Here is a 23,707-nt window from a genome sequence, read left to right on the forward strand (position 1 = left end):
CTGCTTCACCCGATTCTTATATAAACCCTTCTTCAACCTCCGTTCATCCCCTTGCTTGCGCCGCTTACCATTCCTCTTCGCAAAACTTCCCCGCGCCCGACTCTCTCCAATCTTCCGTTCGCACATACATTGCTCTGCCCACTACCGTTGATGCCACCGCGCACGCGTTCGACTCGCCACAAAGACGCCGGAATCCAAGATGGCCGCCGAGGATCTTGAGTGGGAGAGATCCAAAATCTCCAATCAAGACATCAACACGCTGAAGAGGCTCGGCCTCATGACGAAGGAGGACGCCATCCGCTTTCCTAGCGAAGAAAGCTACCCCAAGCCTCCAATGGAGTATCGGGTTAGTTTTGTTGATCACCTGATCCGCGGCCTTTCAACCCCAATCCATGATTTCCTCCGCGGCCTTCTTTTCGTTTATGGGATTCAACTGCACCAATTGACTCCCAATTCCATCCTTCACATTTCTATTTTTATCACACTTTGCGAATGCTTCCTCGGAATCCCTCCCAATTGGGCTCTGTGGAAGCGCATTTTCTGCCTCCGCCGTAATGGCTCCCACAACGTCACTTATAACATAGGTGGCGTTGTTATCTGTGTTCGGACTGATGTCGATTATTTCGACGTCAAGTTTCCTGATTCTGTCCAAGGATGGCGCAAAAAGTGGCTCTACATCCACGAAGAAAGCGCCAATTCTGTGGAGCACAACATAGTTCCTTTTGACGGAAGTGCCAGGATTCAGCGTCGCCGTTCCCTCGGGATGCCGAAGCTTCTGAAGAAGAGAAAAGGCGACAGAGGCGCTCATGGCTCGTATCCGTCATCTTCAAAACACTCGAGGCAAAGAGCTATCTGGTGTTCAAATTACTGCCTACTTCCTTAGGATTAGAGTGCAGCCTCTTCAGGCTCGCAAAAATCCCCTTTGGACGTATTCTGGTGAAAATGACGCCAACAGAATCTCAAGTGATCTTTCTGTAATGGCCTTGGACAAATTGGTTCGAAGAATTTCTCGATTAGGCAAGAAGGATCCTATTCCCTCCTCCCGTCGAGTGGAACCATACAAGGCTTCCAATCCTCTTCCCGAGGTATTTTCTCTTCTCGAAGTTCTATCTTGTTCTGAATTGTTCCTCGTATCTTATTGCAGTGGTATCTCACTTATTCTCTTTTGTCACTATTTCCTTGTAGAATCATCCTACTATGGCTTCCCTTCCTCCTCTTCCTGAGGATGGAGAGGTCGAAGAAAGAGCCGTTGTCGATGATGTCAACCAGGAGACCCCCTCTTTTGTGAATGAACCCGCAGATTCTCGAAAATCTGCGGGATCTACTGAGAAGGATGCTGCCTCGAAGATACAACATCAGCGCAATCTCCTCCTCCTGCTGTTTCTCCGAAGAGCAAAAGGAAAAGGAGCAATGCCGAAGATTCCGGGACCTCGAAACCCGAAGAAACTGCTCCTGCACCTCGAAAAGCAGCTTATGATCCATACATCGAGAGTATCATCAGCTCGTAGGTTCCTTGCTCTTTTCCTTTTTTATTTGAAGAATTTTATCTTGCCTTGCTTTTATGCTGCCGCTATTTTGTCACAGTGATGATGAAGAAACACCAACTTTAGATGTGGCTGCTCGAACGAGCACGTCACATACTTTAGTTATTTCAGAAAAACCAGTTGAAGGGGAGGAATCGTCGCCTCCTCAACAAAATGTTGATACATCTACTCCTTCGAGCCCCCGTGCCCCTTCACCAAAAAGGGCACGGGTTGAAAAGATTGTTGATCCTGCCCCTCAGTTGGGCAGTTCGTCGCCCCCGCTCCTAGATGATGTAAGTTTGTCGACATCTATATTTTCTTTATTTTGTTTCTTCACATCTTTTTTTTTTATTATTTTTTTTTTTTTTTTATGCCGATGTTTCTCTTACTGTGTTCACGTTGAACAGCCTATGATCAAGGATCTTCTCCGCATCGGTTCCCAATTTATTGGGTACCGTGAATATGCTAATAGAGCCGAAGGTAACGACTTTCATACTTGTCGTTTTTCCTTAATTTGTCACTCCTGTTACTTGCCGCGATTTTTTGATCTTTCTTCTCTCTTTTTTCCATATCTCGACAGAGAAACTTGCAGAGGCTAACGAACGCGCCGACGCACTGGCTCAAAAACTTGAGCAAAGTGAGGCGGCTCGCAAGAAAGCCGAACTCGCTGCTAGCAAAGCCAAGGTCGAAGCTGATGAAGCTAAGGCGAAAGCTGCTGGTGTCGAGGAACTGCAGAAGAAACTTGAGGATGCGACAGCTGCCTTGGATGAGCACAAAGCTGCACAAGCTTCTCGTGACGAAGGAATCCTCAAGCGTTTGAAGTCGCAAAGTCGACGTACTCTGAGTAATATTATCAATCCCTTTTATTTTACTGCACTTCCTGTTTCTTGGTTGTTGACTGATGTCTTGTCTCGTGTGGCAGCCCAAACAAACCAGGATTTTGATCTGGATAATCCTGTCAACGATCCTCTCCTTGACGCACTTTCTCTTCTGGAGTTTCACGGGCGCGAAATTCGTGAAGGCGTGGCAAATGCTAATGCAGGATTGTCAGCGTTGTTCCCTTATTTCTTCCCGAAGAAAGAAGAACCCGCAACTTTCCTTAACCTCGCCAAGATGTTTAATGCTTCGGAAGACCTGGGATTGAAGATGCGTCAGGAGAATATGAAGGTTGCTGTCGAGAGTACTGTTGCCCTGGTTGCCGACAGCCAACGACGCTTGATTGGATGAAGGTTGGCGACACCCGCCGATAGAGCAGTCAAGATGGAGGTCGCTGATCAAGGCGGCCAAGCCCAACACGAAGAAGATCTTGGCGTATCGGGGATCAAGCCAGCTTCAACTCCTAGCTCCTCGAGGCCGGAGGTCTAGTTGCATGCCTCTGTTTTTCTTCGTTTCTTTTGCTTCTGTCGCCAAAGTAGTCATTTGGCGACACGTACTTTCTTAACTCCACTGTAATGCCCTTGTAATTATTCCAAGAGATTAATGAAGACTTCTATCTTTGCTTGTTATTTGATGTTGTCTTGTTTATTTTTCAGTTGATATTTGATAACTATACTCCATCTTCTGCTCCTTCCAATGTTTCGCCTTCTTCTTCCCGCGCGAGGAAAGCTTTTGGTGATACCGCTTCTGTCGACGATACCTTGTCGCAAGAACTGGATGAACTTCGGCAACAACTTCAGTATGCGAAGAAGCAAACACTTGTGATGATGGAGCAATCTCGTAAGTCATCCGAAGCCGAAAAATTGCTCTTCAACAAGCTCGCGAGGCTGTAGCTGCTAAGGAAATTGCTGCTTCCGAGGCTGAAAAGGCGACTATTCGAGAAAATTTCATGCTCGAATTAATGAATGAAGCCGGTGCAGATATGTCGGGTATGCCTCGTTTCATCTGTCGATATCCTTTATCTGCATACTATTGTTTCTTTGAAGGTTTCCGTTTTTTTTTGTTTTGATAGGTGCCTTTACTGATGCTGCTGCCGAGGAAGAGAGGGTGAATGCTAGGACAACCCTCCTTGTTAATCTCTCCTTGGACCATGGTTCTTTGTTTTGGGCTACCCCGGAAAGGACCCGCCAAATTGTCAGATTTCAAGATCGCGCCTCTCAAACTCGTGATTTCCTCGACTTCTGTACCAAGACCTTGTCCATGGTTTACAACTCCATGTTTCCTCGGAACGTCCAACCAAAAACTCTTCCTGAATTGATGGAAAGGTTCAAGGATGCTCGCAGTATCCATGATTTTGTTAAAGCTCAACTAGTAGCTGGCGCCAGATTTGCTCTTATCATGCTCCAAATCTGCCACTCGAAGCTTGACCTTACCCAGGTTGTCGAGAAGGTTCACCAAAAAGTAAAACGTCGGAGAGTTGGTGTTGACAGGATTAACACGAAGGTTACGCCTATAGCCGAAGAAATGATTGAGGACCTACTTCGGATGGATGCCGACTTTTTTGCCGATGGCCATTATGCCGATTTTCTTGGTGCTGCTCCTGAGGAAAACAGGGTTACTCTTGATGACATATTGAATCAAGACTAGTTAGTTTCTTCTTGTAGATATTTTTTCTTTGTAATCCACGACTATATTGTAAAGCAATCATTATATTTCTCTGTTTGTTTAGCCCCCGAGTGTTTCGGTGACTCTTTACTATATTTGTATACTTGCGAGGTTTTGAACCAAGGCATTTATATATTTAAGGCGAATATGAGCCCCCAAGCTTTTTAGTGAGTACTATTTTGTATTTTTGTTGACTCACGAGGTGTTTGAATACCAAGGCAAGTTTTTCCTTTTGTTGATGAACTATATTGAAATTCGTCGGAGCGAAGACTTTGGTCATGTCGATAAAGAAGAAAAGTTATATTGTCACTATCTTTATTATATTGCAGCACCGCGAGCCCGCCTCATTAAAAACCTTCTCCGGCCCCACTCGGTGCCCCGAAAAAGGAAAAGAGTGCGTCTGAAAACTCGCGGGCGTTTCAGTACATTGAAGCTTTACAAAGACTATATTTTGACTCTAGGCGTAAAAACGCCTAAGTTGCGCCACGTTCCAGGGGTTTGGCTCCTCCACCCCTGTCTTCTTGTCCTTTATTCTGTATGCTCCTCCTCCAATTACTTCCGTGACAATGTAAGGGCCAAGCCATGGTGACTCGAGTTTTTCATGACTTTTTTGCGTGAGCCGAAGAACTAGGTCTCCCACCTGAAAAGATCTTGGCCGCAAACGTCGACTGTGGTAATTCTTCAAATCCTGTTGATATTTGGTTACCCGAGATAATACTTCATCTCGAGCTTCATCAAGTGCGTCGACGTCGTCTTCTAGCACTCTTCTCGACGTTTCTTCATCATATTCAGCGACACGTGGAGAGTTGTGCTCTATCTCGATTGGTAGTACTGCTTCTGCTCCATGAACCAGGAAAAACGGAGTTTCCTGCGTTGCTGTGTTTGGTGTTGTTTGGATGCTCCACAACACGCTTGGTAGTTCTTCTGGCCATGTATGTCGAGCTTTTTCCAGTGGTCCTAATAAGCGCTTCTTGATACCATTGCAGATGATGCCATTGGCTTTCTCGACTTGCCCATTGGTTTGAGGATGTGCAACTGACGCAAAGTTCAGCTTAATACCCACCTCTTCGCAATAATCTTTGAATTCATGGGATGTGAAGTTGCTGCCGTTGTCTCAGACGATGTCGTGGGGCACTCCAAATCTGAAGACGAGGCCTTTTACGAATTTTATCGCGGATGCTCCATCTCGGTGAATTTATCGGCTTCGCTTCTATCCACTTTGTAAACTTATCGACAGCTACTAGCATGTACTCCTTTCCTCCTGGCCAGGATTTGTGTAACTTACCCACCATATCAAGTCCCCATTGAGCAAAGGGCCAAGACAATGGTATTGGTGCTAACTCTGCCGGAGAGTGAGGTTTTGCGGCGAACCTTTGACATGCGTCGCAAGTTCTTACTATGTCCTTGGCGTCCTCGATTGCTGTCAACCAGTAGAATCCTGCCCGAAAAACCTTGGCTGTGATAGCTCGACTACTTGCGTGGTGGCCACATATTCCTTCGTGTACATCCTTCAGGATTATTCTTCCTTCTTCGGGTGTAACGCACCTTTGCAAAACGCCTGAAATACTTCGCTTATACAATTCTCCCTTGACCACCGTAAAAGCTTTGGAACGTCGAATTACTCGCCTTGCTTCAACTGGATCATCGGGTATTTCTTTCCTCATGATGTATGATATGTACGGCTGCATCCACGGTATCTGTATCACCATGACCAAGTCCTGATCCTCTTCTTCGTCCTCTTGCTTTTCCTTGGCAGCCCCCGAGGGTTTCTTCTCCTTCTTTTTTGACTTTGTTGGCTTAGTGGATCTCTCTCGTTATCTCTTCCCAGAATACACACGGCGGGACTGGAAGGCACTGTGACCCGATGTTTGCAAGAACGTCGGCTTCGTCGTTGCTCAACCTGCTAATATGATTTACTTCGCATCCATCGAATAACTTTTCAAGCTCGTTGTACACCTCCTTGTATGCCATCATGCTATCATTGATTGCATCACATTGGTTCATAACTTGCTGAGCCACCAACTCGTGAGTCGCCAAAGATTTTTAATCGAGTTGCTCCGCAGTGCTTTCGCCATCTTCATCCCGTGTATGAGAGCCTCATATTCTGCTTCATTGTTAGATGCGTTAAGGAACGTCATCCGGAGGATGTACTTCAATTTGTCGCCTTCAGGTGATATGAGTACTACTCCTGCGCCAGCTCCTTCTAGTCTCTTGGACCCATCAAAGTTCATGGTCCAAGTTCTCGATAAATCTGGTGGTCCTGTATTTTGCAACTCCATCCATTCTGCGATGAAGTCTGGCAGTATTTGCGACTTTATTGCTTTTCTTTTTCATACGTGATGTCCCGAGGGGAAAGTTCTATTCCCCAAAGGGAGACACGACCCGTAGCTTCGGGTTATTCAAGATATTTGACAAGGGAGCTTCATTGACCACTATGATCGGGTGTGCCGAAAAATAGTGGCGCAATTTTCGTGCTGTCGTGAACACTCCATATGCTAGCTTTTGGTACTGAGGGTACCTTTGTTTTGAAGGTGACAAGACTTCGCTCACGAAGTATACCGTCGCTGCACTCCATGGATTTTCCCTTCTTCTTCTCTTTCGACAACTAATACCGTGCTAACCACTTGGGGCGTGGCTGCAATATACAGCAGGAGAGGTTCCTTTTCCTTTGGAGCCACCAGGATTGGTGGTGTCGAGATTTTTCGCTTCAGATCCTCGAAAGCTCTGTCGGCCTCTTCGTTCCACTGGAATTTATCTCCTTGTTTTATCAGCGCATAAAATGGTAACGCTTTTTCTCCTAACCTCGGCGACGAACCTGCTCAAAGCTGCGACTCGCCCACTTAGCTGCTGTATTTCTTTCAACTTTGTTGGCTTTCTCATTGTTACTATGGCTTGTATTTTGTCGGGATTTGCTTCTATCCCTCTTGCCGAAACTAGAAACCCCAGAAGTTCTCCTGCTGGGACGCCAAAAGAACACTTCGTCGGGTTCAGTTTGAGGCAGAATTTGTCGAGGTTGTCAAAAGTTTCTTTGAGATCCTCGATCAATGTTGTCCCCTTTTTTGATGTTATGACGACATCATCGATGTATACTTGCACGTTTTTCCCGATCTGTGTTGCTAAACACTTCTGCATCATCCTCTGATATGTTGCTCCCGCATTTTTTAGACCAAAGGGCATTGTTTTGTAGCAAAACACGCCGTAAGGTGTAATAAACGCTGTCTTGGCTTCATCATCTTCTTTTAATCTGATCTGGTTATAACCAGAGTATGCATCCAAGAAGGAAAGACGTTCGCAACCTGCCGTGGAGTCGATAATTTGATCGATCCTTGGGAGGGGAAAGTGATCCTTAGGACAATGTTTATTGAGACACGTAAAGTCGACGCACATGCGAAGGACTGTCGTGTTTTTCTTCGGCACCATCACCGGGTTAGCTACCCATGTGGCTTCGTAGATATTTCTCTGATAAAACCCGCTTCGTCGCGTCGATTTCTTGCTGAAAGCCTGGCTTTGCGGTTTGGTTCCGAAAAACGCCGAATAGGTTGTCTCGATTGGTTTATTTGTTGGATCCAAATTTAGTTGGTGATCGGCAAGTTCACTGGTTACTCCTGGCATCTAACATGGACAACATGCAAAGAATTTACATTTCTCACGGAGGAACTTGACGAGCGCGCTTTCCTATGCGATATCCATATCGTTTGCGATAGATGTCGTCTTTTTGGATCCGTCGGGTGAATCTGCACCTCCTTAGAATTTTTCTCTCGTGTTGAAAGTTGATTCTTTATTTGGCCTTCCAGCGTGGGCAAGACGTCGTAATCAGTCATGCTTTTTGAGGCCAAGTACTCGACTTGCATCCCGAAAGTTTCTGCCAACCTTGTGAAAATCCTTGTCGCACTTATCGGCTAAGGCAAAGCTTCCCTTGACCGTGATTGGTCCTCTTGGTCCGGCAACCTCCACAACAGGTATGTATAGTGTGGTACTGCCATAAATCTAGCATATGCTGGTCGTCCCAACAGAGCGTGGTATTGTGATGGAAAATCCACGACTTCAAATTCGAGCTTCTCGATTCTATAATTTTCTCGGGTCCCAAATTGAACATCGAGATTGATTTTTCCCAATGGATAACTTGGTTTCTCTGGTGTAATGCCGTGGAACCTTGTGTCTGTTGGTTTCAAGTTTGCTAAGGATATGTTCATCTTCCTCAATGTATCTGCATACATGAGGTTCAAGCTGCTGCCGCCGTCTATGAACACTCGAGAGACATCAAATCCTGCGATAACTGCTGGCAGAATAAGTGCTGACTGCCCTGGTCGAGGAACTTGCTGCGGATGATCTGCTATTGTGAAGCCGATATCTTGTCCTGACCAATTAAGGTACTCAACTGTTGGTGGAGGCATTTTCTCTCGCCATAAACACCTGTCGTGAGATTACTGTTTGAGCTCTATTGGACGGCCTTCCCTTCTGAAACAGCAACACTGCTCCGTTGGAAGTCGGATCAACCTAGGGAGGTGGTGCAGGTGCTGCCGCTATTCTTAGCTGGTGTCGATTGTCCTCTGTAATCGCGGGAGGTGGCGGGAGATGAACCTCGCTCCTAGGCTCCCGAGGGTTTCTCTGTGCTGCTCGAGCGTGAGCATTTTCTGCGTATCTGAACATTGCCTGAAAATTTCGACAGTCTTTCTGCAGGTGCCCTGACTGTCTTTTCCCGTTGCTGTCGAGGAAAAAGTGCATCTGGCACGGTCCGTTCAGCATTTCCTCGGGGGACACGAAAGGTCTTGGAAACCTCGGCCCACTATTTTGCCTGTTGCGTGAATCATCCCTATTATCACCTCGCTGTTCACTGCTTCTCTGGTAATCATCTCTGTTGCCTCCTGTATTTGTCCGAAAACCTGCCGAAATTTGTCCTGGGGCGTCGTAGTTCTGGTACGTCCGAGGAAATCTTCGCCTCGGTTGATAGTTTCGACCACGGTCCTCCTCTGGCGACCTGTGTCGTTTGTTGTGGACAGCGTCTTCTCCATCTGCCCATTTATTTGCTATCTCCATTAACGCGGATACTGTCCTTGGATTGGTCCTTCCCAAATCCTCGACAAAGTCTCCACGCCTGACTCCTGCGACAAACGCATCTATTGCTCTCTCGTCAGATATGTTTTCTGCCGAGTTTTTGATGATATTCCACCTCTGGATGTACTTTCTCATTGGCTCATCTGGCTTTTGTCGACACGCTCTCAACTCCTCTAACGATGCGGGTTTTTTGCACGTGGATCTGAAGTTCTTGACGAACACGTCCTCGAAACTTTCCCAACTGTCGATGGATCCTGGAGCGAGTTTCTTTATCCATGATCGTGCGGCACCACTCAGGTGCACCTGGATGCTTTGCATGGCTGTTGCCCTAGTTCCTCCTGTCAGCTTCACCGTCTCCAGATAGTCGACTAGCCAATCCTCAGGATCTTGAAGGCCGTCGAATTTCTTGAAATTATCGGGTAACTTGAATCCTGAGGGGACTCGCGTTTCGGACTCTCCTCGTGAAGCATGGTAAGCCGCACATATCTTCGTCGTTAAGTTCTGGGGATTGCCGATGATCCCTTCTGCTTTGCCGCGCTCTGTCGACTCTTGCTTGTGCTGCTGTGTCTCTTGCTCCACTTGGCCCTTCAGGTGCTGCCGCTGTTGCTGCTGCGGGTCGCGGACTATTTTGCCTTGCCACTCCTTCGGGAGGCGTTGATATAAACGCTGTCCCCATAGCTCCAACTCCTGCTACCGCCATATTGTACAGTGTTTCCCTTGGGTCACCCGGAGGTGGTTTAGATGCAAGGATAAAAGCATGTGTCGCCATATACCCAGCCTCTGGTGTCTTAGGGATGATGTTTCCTCTTGTATCTATCGACATAAAGGACATGTCGAGGTTTTGAACCAAGTGCTCTCTTTCCGCTTCGGGTATGTGTTGCAGTCTTGACCTTGCTCTGTTCCGCGCCTCCCGATGGCTATCACCCGTAGTTCTAGATTGTCGACTTAGATCTGCCCTTCTCCTGCTGGATGCAGAAGCTGCCTCCTTTCTCCTGTTCAACTCAGCTGTCTGTTTTTCCAATTCCCTGGCAGCTCGTGCGAGCCTATATTGATATGCTTGCAATTCTTCTGGTGTGGCTGTGGTAGCCATTGGTTCTGTGCCGTTCATAGCTCTCGCAGCTCTGTCCCACGCTGCTTGTGAAAGTTGAACTCTATCTCGCGGCTCTGGCCCGACGTATTTGTTGCCCAAGCCTTGTCGCAGATTGGAGGGATCGACGTATGGATTTCCCAAACTGTCGAAAGCCTCAGATGTCTCTTCTTGATCTTCAATGGCGTAAATCTGATGATACTTTGTACTCAGATCTATGTTGGGTTTGGTGACATCGTCGTTGAGATTGATGAAGACCTTGCCCACTGTCAAAGATTTGTCGATGAAGTCGTAACTGTCGACATTGCTTGAACCATCGCTTATATATGAATCCGCAGATGACTCAAACGACATGTCGTTGAAGATCTTGGCGAGTTTCTCTCTTGCTCTGATGCTGACGTAGCGTGTCGCCGAGGTTTCTTCTTCTCCTGATTCGTTTGACGATGTATAGCTTGAAAAATCGGAACCGGCCACTGATGATTCCGACGAAATCGGAATCTCGACACGATACGATCCTTCCTTCTCGACGCGAAAGTGGAACCTTCCGAACGTCATCTCCATGGGCTCCGCCAGATACGCATATGCATCCAAACGGGAGGGTGGGTGAGGAACAAAATCGACAAGACCAGTAGCGATCTGTTTACCTCGATCCATTGTGTTGCTTGCGGTTGACGATGTCGAAGATCTTGAGCGTGCCATCGAGATCAGCTCCTTACGCCTCTAATTCCCACGGTCGGCGCCAATTGACAAGGTATTGACTTGTCAATGCCTATGGATTGTAGGCTAGGGTTTAGTTAGAAGTAGAGGGCAAGTAGATCTCGAAGGTTTCAGCCGAAAAGTACTCGACGACTATGAAAACTAGGGTTTGCAGACAATGATTCGATTGATTCTTTGTCCCTCGACTCCCCCTTATATATGAGGTGGAGCCGAGGGATCCGTGCTATACAAGTTTACATAGTCCGGGACGGTTTCTAACTCATCCCGCCAGATCACAAACAACACTTCCTATTACAACTCTATCTTTCCTTAGTAAATCTTGGGCTCCCGAATCTTCTTATTCTTCGGGTATTGGGCTTCCAGTAAACCCCGGGTACCATCTTCGGCAGGCCCATTTGGGATGCCTATGTCAGCGCTCCTCACCCTAAATCCAGCGAAAGTTTCATCCGGATTGGACGTAAATTTGGCGTGGGGAGCGCCGAAGTTCTAGCCATTCCCCCGGCAGGACAGCCCCAACTTGGGGCATTTGACATATTTTAAACAAATTCGACATAAAATTTAACAAGTTCGGCAAACAAGATTTAGAAAATTGCTGAAACAATTTCGGCGAAAAGCAGTACAATGTTTAACAAGTGCTGAAACAAATGAAGCACACAATTTCACAAGTTTTGAAACAAATAAATAAAGCACAGACTAGTTGGCGTCGGCGTTGGCGTTGCCTCGAAGCGTCCATATGTGCTCCACCAGATCATCTTGCAGCTATTGATGCATTGTAGAGTCTCGGATCTCCTGGCGCATAGCAATGAAGGCGGCCCATGATGTCGGCACCTGGTGATTAGGCTGTGCAAGAGGTCCCTCTCTCTCATATGGTGCTTGTTGCTCAGCCAGAGGAACCGGATGTTTTCGCTCATTTTCAATAATCATATTGTGTAGGCACACACAGCAGTTCATCACCTCCCACATCTGATCTTTGGACCAAGTCATAGCGGGGAACCGGATGACAGCAAATCTCTGCTGGAGGACACCAAATGCACGCTCGACGTCTTTTCGGCAAACTTCTTGTTTCTTCACAAACACGCAAAGTTTAGGGGTGCTAGGTTTCGAGATAGTCTTCACAAATGTTGCCCACTTTGGATAGATACCGTCTGCAAGGTAGTATCCTTTGTTGTAGTGCCGACCATTGATCACATAGTTCACCGGGGGAGCATGACCCTCAGCAAGCTTGGAAAAGATCGGGGAGCAGTTTAGGACGTTGATGTCATTGTTGGATCCAGGCATACCAAAGAAAGAGTGCCAAATCCAGAGATCATGGGTAGCCACTGCTTCAAGTATCACAGTGCAACCGTTTTTGTGACCCTTGTACATTCTCTGCCACGCAAACGGACAGTTCTTCCATTTCCAATGCATGCAGTCAATGCTTCCAAGCATCCCTTGACGTGGGCATTACCCTTCGGCTAACTGTCAACACCCGGATTTTTAAGTCCGAATGCCTATTATGTCATTCATCGCAATCCCAGGAATATTGTTGTTGCGAGGCATAATAGTTAAGTATCACAGTCATCATTTATTACAAACCATAAAGTCTTACAACTTGGAATCACATGATCCATATTACACGAATAGTTGATCTATTGATCAACGAACAAACACACATTCATAGCGGAAACGTAAGATACAAGGACTCTCTAGTCCACAGGCCAACGCTTGACGTTAGAAGCTCCTAGTTGTGGTAGACGTCTTGCTGGTCGTCATCCTCGTACTGCTGCTCGGCTTCATAGTCTGGCCATTTGAATAGCCAGGGACAAAGCCGTGAGTACTTCAAGTACTCGCAATCTAATACTAACACAAGTGCTAAAAATACTCTAGAGAGTGCTCTAAGCTCTAAGTTTATTTGCATAAAGCCAGTTTTAGTTGAGAAACCATTTAGTAATCAAACTCATTAAGTGCTAACTAACTCAAGTGGGAACATTAGTGTCATTCCCACCATTTCAGTGGTGAATTCAATTCAATTCACCACTTCACCACTTAAAACATCAAGTTTTCAAAAATTCTGATACCGGAAACTGTATGGCCTTTCCAACCGTCCGTAACCGTGGACACGGCTATTCGAATAGGTTTACACTCTGCAGAGGTTGCACACTTGTGCCACAACATTTGATTTCATCCGTCGTGGATAAACCTGAATCATCGCAACTCAAGACGCGGATCATCAACCATAACCTTTCACTTACACACCCTATTATAGGCACCTATCCCCATGAGCTTGGCCTCCCGGTGATAACCAACTGTTAACCCGGGAACTGCACAGGGCTTGGCCGTACAATTCACGTCATTTCACTTTCAACGAAGGCAGCCTCGGCATAACCCCTATGACGTTTGTTCAGAGGGAACCCATACTAAGACACATAAATTTCCAGCTAAGCCTTACCCATAATCAGGTATTGTGGGGGTACTCAAATATTGGAAAGGTATCGCATTCAAACCACTATCAGTTTTATCAAAAATCACCATCTTCTCTTAGTCATATTCACCTTCAAAAACTTTCAATGGAAATGAATCATCATTCCAAGGTTTCAACAACTTTATTCACAAACACAAGTTCCCATCTAGAGTAGTCATTTTTAATTTAGCACTAGCATCTAGGTGTGAGTGGTGCTAAGTACTTTGCTTTGCTTCTAGGCTAAATTTGATACTCTTGTACTAGTCCAATACTAACCAAGTAAATCATGAATCAAAAATACTTTGATAAAACAAAAGTAAGTAAAGCTTTGGAAAGTAAAACTGGGAGATAGGATCATGAACATAAAGTAAAATGGGGTAATGCTTTGCTCATGGTGAGCTTTGCACTTTGCAAGAGTATTATCTTGCCTTGGTTGGGGAATTGGTCAAAGTGGTCTTCTTCTCCTTGGAAGTAGACCTCCTCCTCTTCTGGGTACTCCTCGGTACTAGCATCTAAAATACGAATATGGGGTACACAATCATCATACCAAACTTATGTACTAAACTATGCACACTCATGATGAACACAAATTAATCTAGCATCACACACTACTAATAAATGGGTGGAGGGGTTCTTCTTAGTATTTAAGAAAAATAAATTCCTCTCATACAAAATTAAGAGTTACTTCTAGTTACTTAGAGAATTAAATCCCTCTTATTATCTTATTAAGATTTAATTTCTCTTTTGAAAGATAGGTGACCTAGGTTGACTCAAGTCAACCTCTTCACACTTATCAAATAGAGAAAATGATTTAAATGAGGTGAACACCTCATACATTTTAATCCTAGCATGTAAAGATTTAATATCATCAACCAATCATATGAGCTCTACATGACCAGAGTCTCCACCTCATTGTGACATGGTTGTGACAAGATTTAAATGAGAAAACATTCCCATAAGATTTCTTAATAGTTTTGGACAATAATTTTGACTAGAAAATAGCCATAAAGTCCTTTACTTCAAATGGGCCATGATCATTCAAATTAAGCATGGCATATTTTTGCATAAACAATTAGTACAAGTGTAAAGTGAACTATAGGAGTTGGAATTAACTTAAAAGCATTTATGGTTGATTTTTAAGAATTATTATAAGGCAGAAAAGTCCCTGCCTTGTTTATTTTGTCACTTTAATTCCACAATAGATCTAGGGTTCTATCCAGTGGCAAAGTGTAGATAATTTCATAAGGTTTCCAGAAATATAAAATTTGCAAAATTTGGCCCAGTAGAAATTTCCCTATTGAATTTCAAAGTTTGCATCTGATTAGGGTATTTTTCTATTTTCAAAGTTTGAATTCAAACCGTGGGCTCGCGCGGGAAATAACTGGGCTGCAGAGAAAAAGAGAAATGGGCCGGCCCAGTACTGCGTCCAGCGCAGCGGGCCGCCTGACAGCGTGGGGGCCACGCGTCAGTGGGACTTAACGCCCGAAGCGGTACGGGGAGAGGAGAGCCGTGCGATTAGGCGATAGATCGACGGCTGGGGTGCGTCGTCGTCGACGGCGAGAGGGGAACTCACTGCGGCGGAGGTAGGGGGTCGGAGCGGTCGTCGGAGCTCCGGCTAGCGTCGGAGTGGTGCGCAGGGACGTTGTCGACGACGGTGAAGCAGAGGGAAGCAGCGGCGTCGCCTGGGGTGGCCTCCTGCTCCGGCTTGCTCCGTGTACTGGCGGCGGCGGCGAGCTTGCAATTGGCGGTCTCCGGTGGCTTATCTATGAAATTGAGGTGGCAGGGAGAGTTCTGAGGATGAGTGGAGGAGGATGGTGTGCTCAGATCAGTGGGAGAGGTCCTCCTTTTATAGGCGCGGGAGATGACTGTGGGGCGGAGCTAGGGTCCTCATCGTCGCCGGCGTTCCAAGGTCGCGAAGGGGCAAGGCGTGGGTGCGTACGATTGCTGGCGTCCTGGCGAAGCTGACGCGCGTGCTGGCGGTGAAGACGAGGGTCTACAGCGGCGGTGAGCTTGACGGGAGCGCGCAGGTCATGGCGGACAGTCGTCGTCGTGGTCGTCACCTGTGGCGTTCCCGCGGGCCAGTGGCCGTGTCCAGGCGGTCCAGTGATGCGTCGCGCGTCGACTGGCGCTGAGAGGAGAGGTCGAGGTGGCGCAGGGGCTCAGGGCTGCTGGCGCTCTGGCGCGTCCAACGCAGATGCCATGCGCGCTCTGGCGCGGCATGGGCATGCCTGGGCGTGTCTGGGCGCTCGTGTGCTGGCGAGTGTGAGCTCAAACTTGGTCAAGGGATGGCACGGGCGTGTCCAGGGGAGTGAGAGGAAGGGAAAGGACATGGTGGGGAGGTCCAGAGGTGGCCAGGTGAGGAGATGGCATGAGAGGGACATGCCATGCCATGGCATGGCCAGGTTTGTCAAGTTGGCCGTGCTCCAGGGCTTGGCAAGTGGTGGAGGTGATGCACTGAGGTGAGAGGAAGTGCCAGGGGTGCAGGGGTGGCTCAGGTTTGACCAAGTCCAGAGTAAAAATTCAGCATGGGCTTCAATTTACCTCATGCCTGCAAGGTGTTTGAGCAAATGGCCGCAAGAAATAAATTTTTGAAATTTGAAATTCTTTTTGGTGGGTTGTAACCATATTTCAAAAGGAGTAGAATGGTGGTGGTTTGGTTCAAATTGGAGTTGTTTTGCAAAATTTCAAATTTGGGGGTAATCTTCTTTTTCTTCTCAGATCTCACCTTGTCAATTTAATTCTGGTCAACCTAGTCAACTCTAGCCATGGTGGTCAACATGAAAAGTACTCACCTTGACATGGTCTTGGATGACATGGCTTTGGTTGACAAAGTTTAGTTTAGGTTTCAAGAATTAGAGGGGTGCAAAGTAGGGAAGAAAATATTTTTGCCTCATATGACCATTATCATATGTGGGTGAGATTTTTGATTTCTTGCTATTTGATTCTTGATCCAAGGATGCAAAAGTGTTAGTTTATCAAATTGAAGTCTTTTGGAAGCAAGGGGGCAAGCAATCTTGGCCTTGGTTGAGGATTTGCTATTTTGCATAAGGTGTATGTGAGTGAGAAATGGGTTTTTCCCATTTTCTCTAATTCCCTTCAAATTAGGGTTTAGTGATCTTGGTTAGGGTTCTCATAGCAATGTTTATACCTACTAACACTCATCATGGCAATTGCACAACAGAATTTCACTCAAGTGCATGAAACTATATGTGGCACTATATGCATAGAAAAAGTTTTTGTTAATTGCAAAAATTTGAGATTTTGGGAACTTTCTTTCTTGGTCTTTTATTAATGAAACTTGGGATGTTACAAACCCTTCCCCCTTACAAAAGATCTCGTCCCGAGATCTAGAGAAAACTAGGTACTAAATAGATCTGGGTATTCTTTCTTCATGTCTTCCTCGCGTTCCCAAGTTGCTTCTTCTTCAGTGTGATTACTCCATTGTATCTTCAGGAACTTGATACTTCTTGTGCGGGTGGTCCTGAAAGCTTCCTCCAGGATGCGAATAGGCACTTCACGGTAGGTTAGATCCTGGTTGAGGTCAATGGCTCTGTGGTCGATATTCTTGAATACTTCTGTCTTCTCTGGCACTTCGAGGCACTTCCGAAGTAGTGAGATGTGAAACACATTGTGCACGGCGGACATTTCTTCCGGTAGTTCAAGCTGATATGAAACTTCTCCTCTGCGACTCAGCACTTTGAAGGGTCCGACATATCTGGGGGCGAGCTTTCCTCTGAGTTGGAATCTCTGCATTCCTTTGAGGGGTGAGACTTTGAGATACACAAAATCTCCGATTTCGAATGTCATCTCTCTGCGTCTCTTGTCGGCGTAGCTCTTCTGTCTTGACTGGGCGGTCTTGAGGTACTCTCGGATCTTGTGCACCTTCTCTTCGGCTTCGTGGAGAATATCTGGGCCGAAGACTTGACTATCTCCGACTTCCGACCAGTTCAGGGGGGTACGGCACTTCCTTCCGTACAGGGCTTCAAAGGGGGCCATCTGTAGGCTGGCTTGATAACTGTTGTTGTAGGAGAATTCTGCGTAAGGTAGGCAGTCTTCCCATTTGGATCCATACTCTAGCACACAGGCTCTCAACATATCTTCAAGGATCTGGTTGACTCTTTCGGTCTGTCCGTCCGTCTGTGGGTGATAAGCTGTGCTGAAGTTCAGACGGGTTCCTAGTCCTTCATGCACTTTCTGCCAGAATCTTGAGGTGAATTGAGATCCTCTATCTGACACAATTGACTTCGGGGTTCCATGCAGGCTGACTATTCTGGATATGTATAGTTCAGCTAATCTTGGGCCTTGGTATGTGGTTTTGACGGGGATGAAATGTGCAACTTTGGTCAACCTATCGATGACTACCCAAATGGAGTCATTTCCTCTGCTAGATTTGGGCAATCCTGTGATAAAGTCCATACCGACGGAATCCCACTTCCATTCAGGAATCTGTAAGGGTTGCAACAGTCCTGCGGGGCGTTGATGTTCTGCTTTGACGCGTTGACATATATCACACTTGGCGATGTAGCTTCCTATCTCTCGCTTCATTCCGTGCCACCAGAATTGTTCCTTCAGGTCTTGGTACATCTTGGTCCCTCCTGGGTGGATGGAATACAGTGTATCGTGAGCTTCCTTCAGAATGACTTGCTTCAACTCAGAATCTGACGGTATACACAGGCGTCCGTTGTACCAAAGAACTCCTTCTTCATCTATGGTGAATCCTGGTGCCTTTCCTGCAGCAGTCTGACTCTTGATTCCGTCAATGCTGGCATTTCCTTTCTGGGCTTCTTTTATCTGGCTCACCAAGGTGGGCTGAAGTTCAATGCTGGCTAAGAATCCTTCGCTCACTAGCTCTAGTCTGAACTGTTCAAATTCTTGATATAGGCTAGGTTGCTCTATTGCGAGCATGGAGTTTAATTGGCACGGTAGTCTGCTCAAGGCGTCCGCTACCACATTGGCCTTGCCGGGGTGGTAGTGAATTTCCATGTCGTAATCCTTGATTAACTCAATCCATCTGCGCTGTCTCATGTTCAGCTCCTTCTGGGTAAAAATGTACTTCAGGCTCTTGTGATCTGAATATATCTCGCATCGATTACCCATGAGGTAATGACGCCAAACCTTCAGAGCTAAAACTACGGCTGCTAACTCCAAGTCATGAGTTGGATAGTTCTGTTCATGCAGCTTCAGTTGCCTTGATAGGTACGATATCACCTTGCCTTCTTGCATCAGCACACATCCAAGACCAATCTTGGATGCATCACAATAGACGTCGAATGGCTTGGTAACATCAGGCATGATCAGTATTGGGGCTGTGGTTAATCTGAGCTTGAGCTGCTGGAAGCTTTCTTCACATTTGTCATTCCAGTCAAACTTCTTGTCCTTCTTCAGCAGTTGAGTCATTGGTCTTGCGATGCTGGAGAATCCTTCAACAAATCTGCGGTAATATCCCGCTAATCCCAGAAATGCCCGGACTTCAGTCTGGGTGGTTGGGGCCTTCCATTCCTCAACGGTTTTGATTTTTGCGGGATCTACGGCAATACCTCCGGCAGACAAGATGTGTCCCAGGAATCCTACTTCTTTCAACCAAAACTCACACTTGCTAAACTTGGCGTACAACTGGTGTTGCCTCAGGGTTTCTAGTACCACTTCCAAATGCTGCTCATGCTCTTCTTCTGATTTGGAGTAGATAAGAATGTCATCGATGAAGACAACGACAAACTTATCCAGGAATTCCATAAAGATCTTATTCATGAGATTCATGAAGTAAGCGGGGGCATTGGTCAGTCCAAAGGACATGACATTGTATTCATATAGTCCATATCTGGTGGTAAAGGCAGTCTTAGGGATGTCTGTGGCTCGAATCTTCAGTTGATGGTAACCTGTCCTCAGATCAATCTTCGAGAATACTCGGGCACCGGTCAGCTGGTCAAACAGATCTTCTATCTTTGGCAAGGGGTATTTGTTCTTGATGGTGACGTCGTTGAGCTTACGATAATCCGTAACCAAACGAGTGGCACCGTCCTTTTTATCCACAAACAAAACTGGTGATCTCCAAGGCGACGCACTTGGTCGAATCAGACCTTTATACAGCATATCATCCAATTGCTTCTTCAGTTCCACTAGCTCTGCGGGGTTCATGCTATAGGCTCTCTGGGCTATCGGTCCTGTTCCAGGGATTAACTCGATGATGAACTCGATATCCCGATCTGGGGGCATACCGGGTAGATCATCTGGAAACACATCAGGGTATCGACAAACGACCCTGATTTGATCCAGAGTTGGCTTGGCTACACTTTGGTTGCAGGTGAATTTTCTGGGTAATCTCTCAGACACATGTTCTATTATTATTCCGGTTCTACTAGTCATGGTGATTGCCTTTTTGGCGCAGTCTATCAATCCATGATGTTTCGACATCCAATCCATACCCAGTACTACTTCCAGTCCTTTTGTTCCCAGAACAATCAAGTTTGCATAAAAATCTATTTCATGAATTCTGATGGGTACATCTTTGCAAAATTTTCTAGCTTTAGTGGTTGATCCAGGTATTTGAACTATCATGACATGTTTCAAGCTGATTGGTTGAATCTTACTAATGCCCACAAAATCTTCTGTAACGAAAGAATGCGATGCTCCGGAATCAAACAACACTCTTGCTGGTATTGAGTTAACAGAGAACATACCCAGCACCACGTCTGGTGCTTCCTGGGCTTCTTCGGCGTTCATGTGGAAGAGGCGACCTCCACGGTTGTTCGGGTTGTTGGGGGCGAACTTCTTGCCGGTTGAGACACGGCGTTGTTGTTGAGCCGGTGCTGCGGTGTTGCCTGCGAGCTTTGCGAGCCTCTTGGGGCACTCATTGGAGTAATGCCCTACTACACCACACTCGTAACAGGTGATGGTGGACATGTCCTTGGCGGCGACAGGTATGGCGTTGCTCCCAGTCCGTGGAGCGGTGTTGGTGTTGTTGCTGTTGTTGTTGTTGGGGGCTCTCGGAGGAGCGCGGTTGAAGTTGTTGCTGTTGTGGTTGTAGTTGTTGTTGTTGTGATGGCCTCCTGGCCTGGGGTTTCCTCCACTCCAGTTCTGATAACCTGGACGTGGCATCGGTGCATTGGGCTTGTTGGTCCTGGGGGCAAAGCCTCCACTTGAATTGGGGCGATACCTTGGGGCATTGTTAGGCCCACTCTGGTTCATCATGCGGCGCTTGCGGTTCTCATTGGCTTGGTGCAGCTTGCCCTCCATTTGGATGGCGGAGTCCACAAGGGCTTCGAGGTCGGCGAAGGGGATATTCACCAACACAGTCTGCATCTCATCATGCAGTCCGTTCAGAAACCTTTCCTTCCTCTTCTCAGTAGTATCAGTCTCGTCCGGGGCGTACCTTGACAAGGTTAGAAACTTGTCGCGGTATTCCACCACGGACATCCGGTCTTGCTTCAGTTCACGGAATTCATCTCTCATCTTCTTTATCAGCCCCGGGGGCACATGGTACTTGCTGAACTTGAGCTTGAAGTCTGCCCAAGTCATAATCTGTCCTGCGTTCATGGCACGGGTGCTTGTCCACCAAGCTCTTGCTGGTCCTGCTAAGTAGTGCGTGGCAAACAGCACTTTCTCATTCTCATCAACTCCTGCTACTTCCAGATTGTTCTCCATAATTTGGAGCCAATCATCTGCAACCAGTGGTTCCTCAGTCTTGCTGAAAACTGGCGGGTTGGTGTTTTGAAAGTTCTTGAGCTTTGATCCCGGGTGATCATGATGGCCTTGATTGTTGTTGGCAAGCTGTTGAAGTGCTGCGATGTTGGCTTGTCTTTCAGCTCTTTCTGCTTCTCTATCTTCCAGCATAACTTGCAACATTTGCATCATGGCGTCTTGATTCATGTTGCGAGTTGGAGGGGCCATCTGGACATTGAGATAGATCATGAGATAAGAGGGAAATCTCTATGGCTTGTTTTGTGTTTAAGTGCTAGGTTTGGAAACGTGAAGTCTTTTCATGATAACACAACATACATTCATTCATAGCAAACCACACATATTACAAGCTAACACACTAAGGGTTTTAAGAACCCTTCTTCTCCAAGCTACGATACAAGGGGCGGGATACAACTCACACCTACGATAGTGCTCAAGTGAAACTACTCCTCATCTACATCTATGGGAACGTGGTCATCCTCTCCTGAGTCCAGGAAGGCGTAGTCCTCCTCCTCGGTGAACTCGTCCTCCTCGAAGTCGTCGTCGTCACTCAGGAAGGCTCCTCCTCCCTGAAGGTCTGCTCCATCTTCCTCCATCTTCTTCATCTGTTCCTCTTGGGTCTTGACAGTGGCCTCCAAGGCTGCTATCTTCTCGCGGAGGCGAGCGATGGTGGCGTCCTTCTTGGTGCGCTGCAGACGAAGGGTCCGGCGATCCTTGGCGAGCATCTTGATGGCGTCGCCCTGCTGGATGATGCGGGCGTGAGTCTGGTTGGCGTACACGCGGGCATTGTCCAGATCCTGCTGGGTGTGGTACAGGATGAAGTCGAGATGCTCCACATGGTGCTTCAGCTCCGGGTGGGGCGACATGTCCATGGGCTCTCCAGCAGAGTTACGCCTCGCGAGGTGAGAAAAGCGAGGGTGCCTGAGGGCCTCCCCGCTCATCCCGCACAAGCGTGCGAGTCCCTCCTGAAGTGCGCGGGCAAGTCCGTCCAGCCAGTTGCTTTCCATGAAGGAGAAGAGGATCCTCTCCGAGGTGGGGGACTCCATCTTGCCCCTCAAGTCAGCGGTGATGATCCACTGCAGCTCTCCTCCTGGCTGGTCAGCGATCTCGGCTCCGTGGATCTCCGGGTGGGGGCGGCCAAGGTGGTCAGACAGGGCGTTGAGGTCATGCTCGAAGATCAAGCTTCCCCCATTCCCAAGCTGGTAAAACTTCTTGTTCACGGGCTCCATCTGAAAGTGAAGTAAGGGATTAAGTTAGAGAAGTGAACAAGTGTGGCAAAGTTTTAGGTATATTGTTAAGGAAGAACATGACTTCTTATTTTTCCCAAGGAACTCAAGGAGAAGACAAGACTTAGTTTTTCAGAAATACTCACTTTATCTATTTGTGAAATTCAATTTTTGGGGAACGTCCATTTCTAGCTAGGGTCTCCTAAGGTCAAACAATGGCTCTGATACCAACTTGTCAACACCCGGATTTTTAAGTCCGAATGCCTATTATGTCATTCATCGCAATCCCAGGAATATTGTTGTTGCGAGGCATAATAGTTAAGTATCACAGTCATCATTTATTACAAACCATAAAGTCTTACAACTTGGAATCACATGATCCATATTACACGAATAGTTGATCTATTGATCAACGAACAAACACACATTCATAGCGGAAACGTAAGATACAAGGACTCTCTAGTCCACAGGCCAACGCTTGACGTTAGAAGCTCCTAGTTGTGGTAGACGTCTTGCTGGTCGTCATCCTCGTACTGCTGCTCGGCTTCATAGTCTGGCCATTTGAATAGCCAGGGACAAAGCCGTGAGTACTTCAAGTACTCGCAATCTAATACTAACACAAGTGCTAAAAATACTCTAGAGAGTGCTCTAAGCTCTAAGTTTATTTGCATAAAGCCAGTTTTAGTTGAGAAACCATTTAGTAATCAAACTCATTAAGTGCTAACTAACTCAAGTGGGAACATTAGTGTCATTCCCACCATTTCAGTGGTGAATTCAATTCAATTCACCACTTCACCACTTAAAACATCAAGTTTTCAAAAATTCTGATACCGGAAACTGTATGGCCTTTCCAACCGTCCGTAACCGTGGACACGGCTATTCGAATAGGTTTACACTCTGCAGAGGTTGCACACTTGTGCCACAACATTTGATTTCATCCGTCAGGGATAAACCCTGAATCATCGCAACTCAGTACGCGGATCATCAACCATAACCTTTCACTTACACACCCTAGTATAGGCACCTCTCCCCATGAGCTTGGCCTCCCGGTGATAACCAACTGTTAACCCGGGAACTGCACAGGGCTTGGCCGTACAATTCACGTCATTTCACTTTCAACGGAGGCAGCCTCGGCATAACCCCTATGACGTTTGTTCAGAGGGAACCCATACTAAGACACATAAATTTCCAGCTAAGCATTACCCATAATCAGGTATTGTGGGGGTACTCAAATATTGGAAAGGTATCGCATTCAAACCACTATCAGTTTTATCAAAAATCACCATCTTCTCTTAGTCATATTCACCTTCAAAAACTTTCAATGGAAATGAATCATCATTCCAAGGTTTCAACAACTTTATTCACAAACACAAGTTCCCATCTAGAGTAGTCATTTTTAATTTAGCACTAGCATCTAGGTGTGAGTGGTGCTAAGTACTTT

General features: G+C 46.6%; 1 protein-coding gene across 1 annotated transcript; it reads left to right on the forward strand.

Moving 5' to 3' along the window:
• Positions 1-1,118: 1,118 nt before the first annotated feature.
• LOC139833296 (uncharacterized) lies at positions 1,119-2,750 on the forward strand. Its single transcript, XM_071823535.1, has 4 exons — positions 1,119-1,816; positions 1,931-2,003; positions 2,104-2,367; positions 2,446-2,750. Exons 1-4 carry the CDS (start codon positions 1,562-1,564, stop codon positions 2,748-2,750), a joined length of 897 nt encoding a protein of 298 aa, XP_071679636.1. The 5' UTR covers positions 1,119-1,561.
• Positions 2,751-23,707: the final 20,957 nt, after the last annotated feature.

Source organism: Lolium perenne, chromosome 1 (assembly GCF_019359855.2).
Source record: "Lolium perenne isolate Kyuss_39 chromosome 1, Kyuss_2.0, whole genome shotgun sequence".
NCBI classification, from domain to species: Eukaryota; Viridiplantae; Streptophyta; class Magnoliopsida; order Poales; family Poaceae; genus Lolium; species Lolium perenne.

Bases quoted from the DNA above. Each gene is read 5' to 3' on its own strand.
- LOC139833296 (XM_071823535.1), top strand. From the start codon at position 1,562: ATGCTGCCGCTATTTTGTCACAGTGATGATGAAGAAACACCAACTTTA. The intron at 1,817-1,930 runs GTAAGTTTGTCG...CACGTTGAACAG, and splicing joins CGCCCCCGCTCCTAGATGAT to CCTATGATCAAGGATCTTCT. The intron at 2,004-2,103 runs GTAACGACTTTC...ATATCTCGACAG, and splicing joins ATATGCTAATAGAGCCGAAG to AGAAACTTGCAGAGGCTAAC.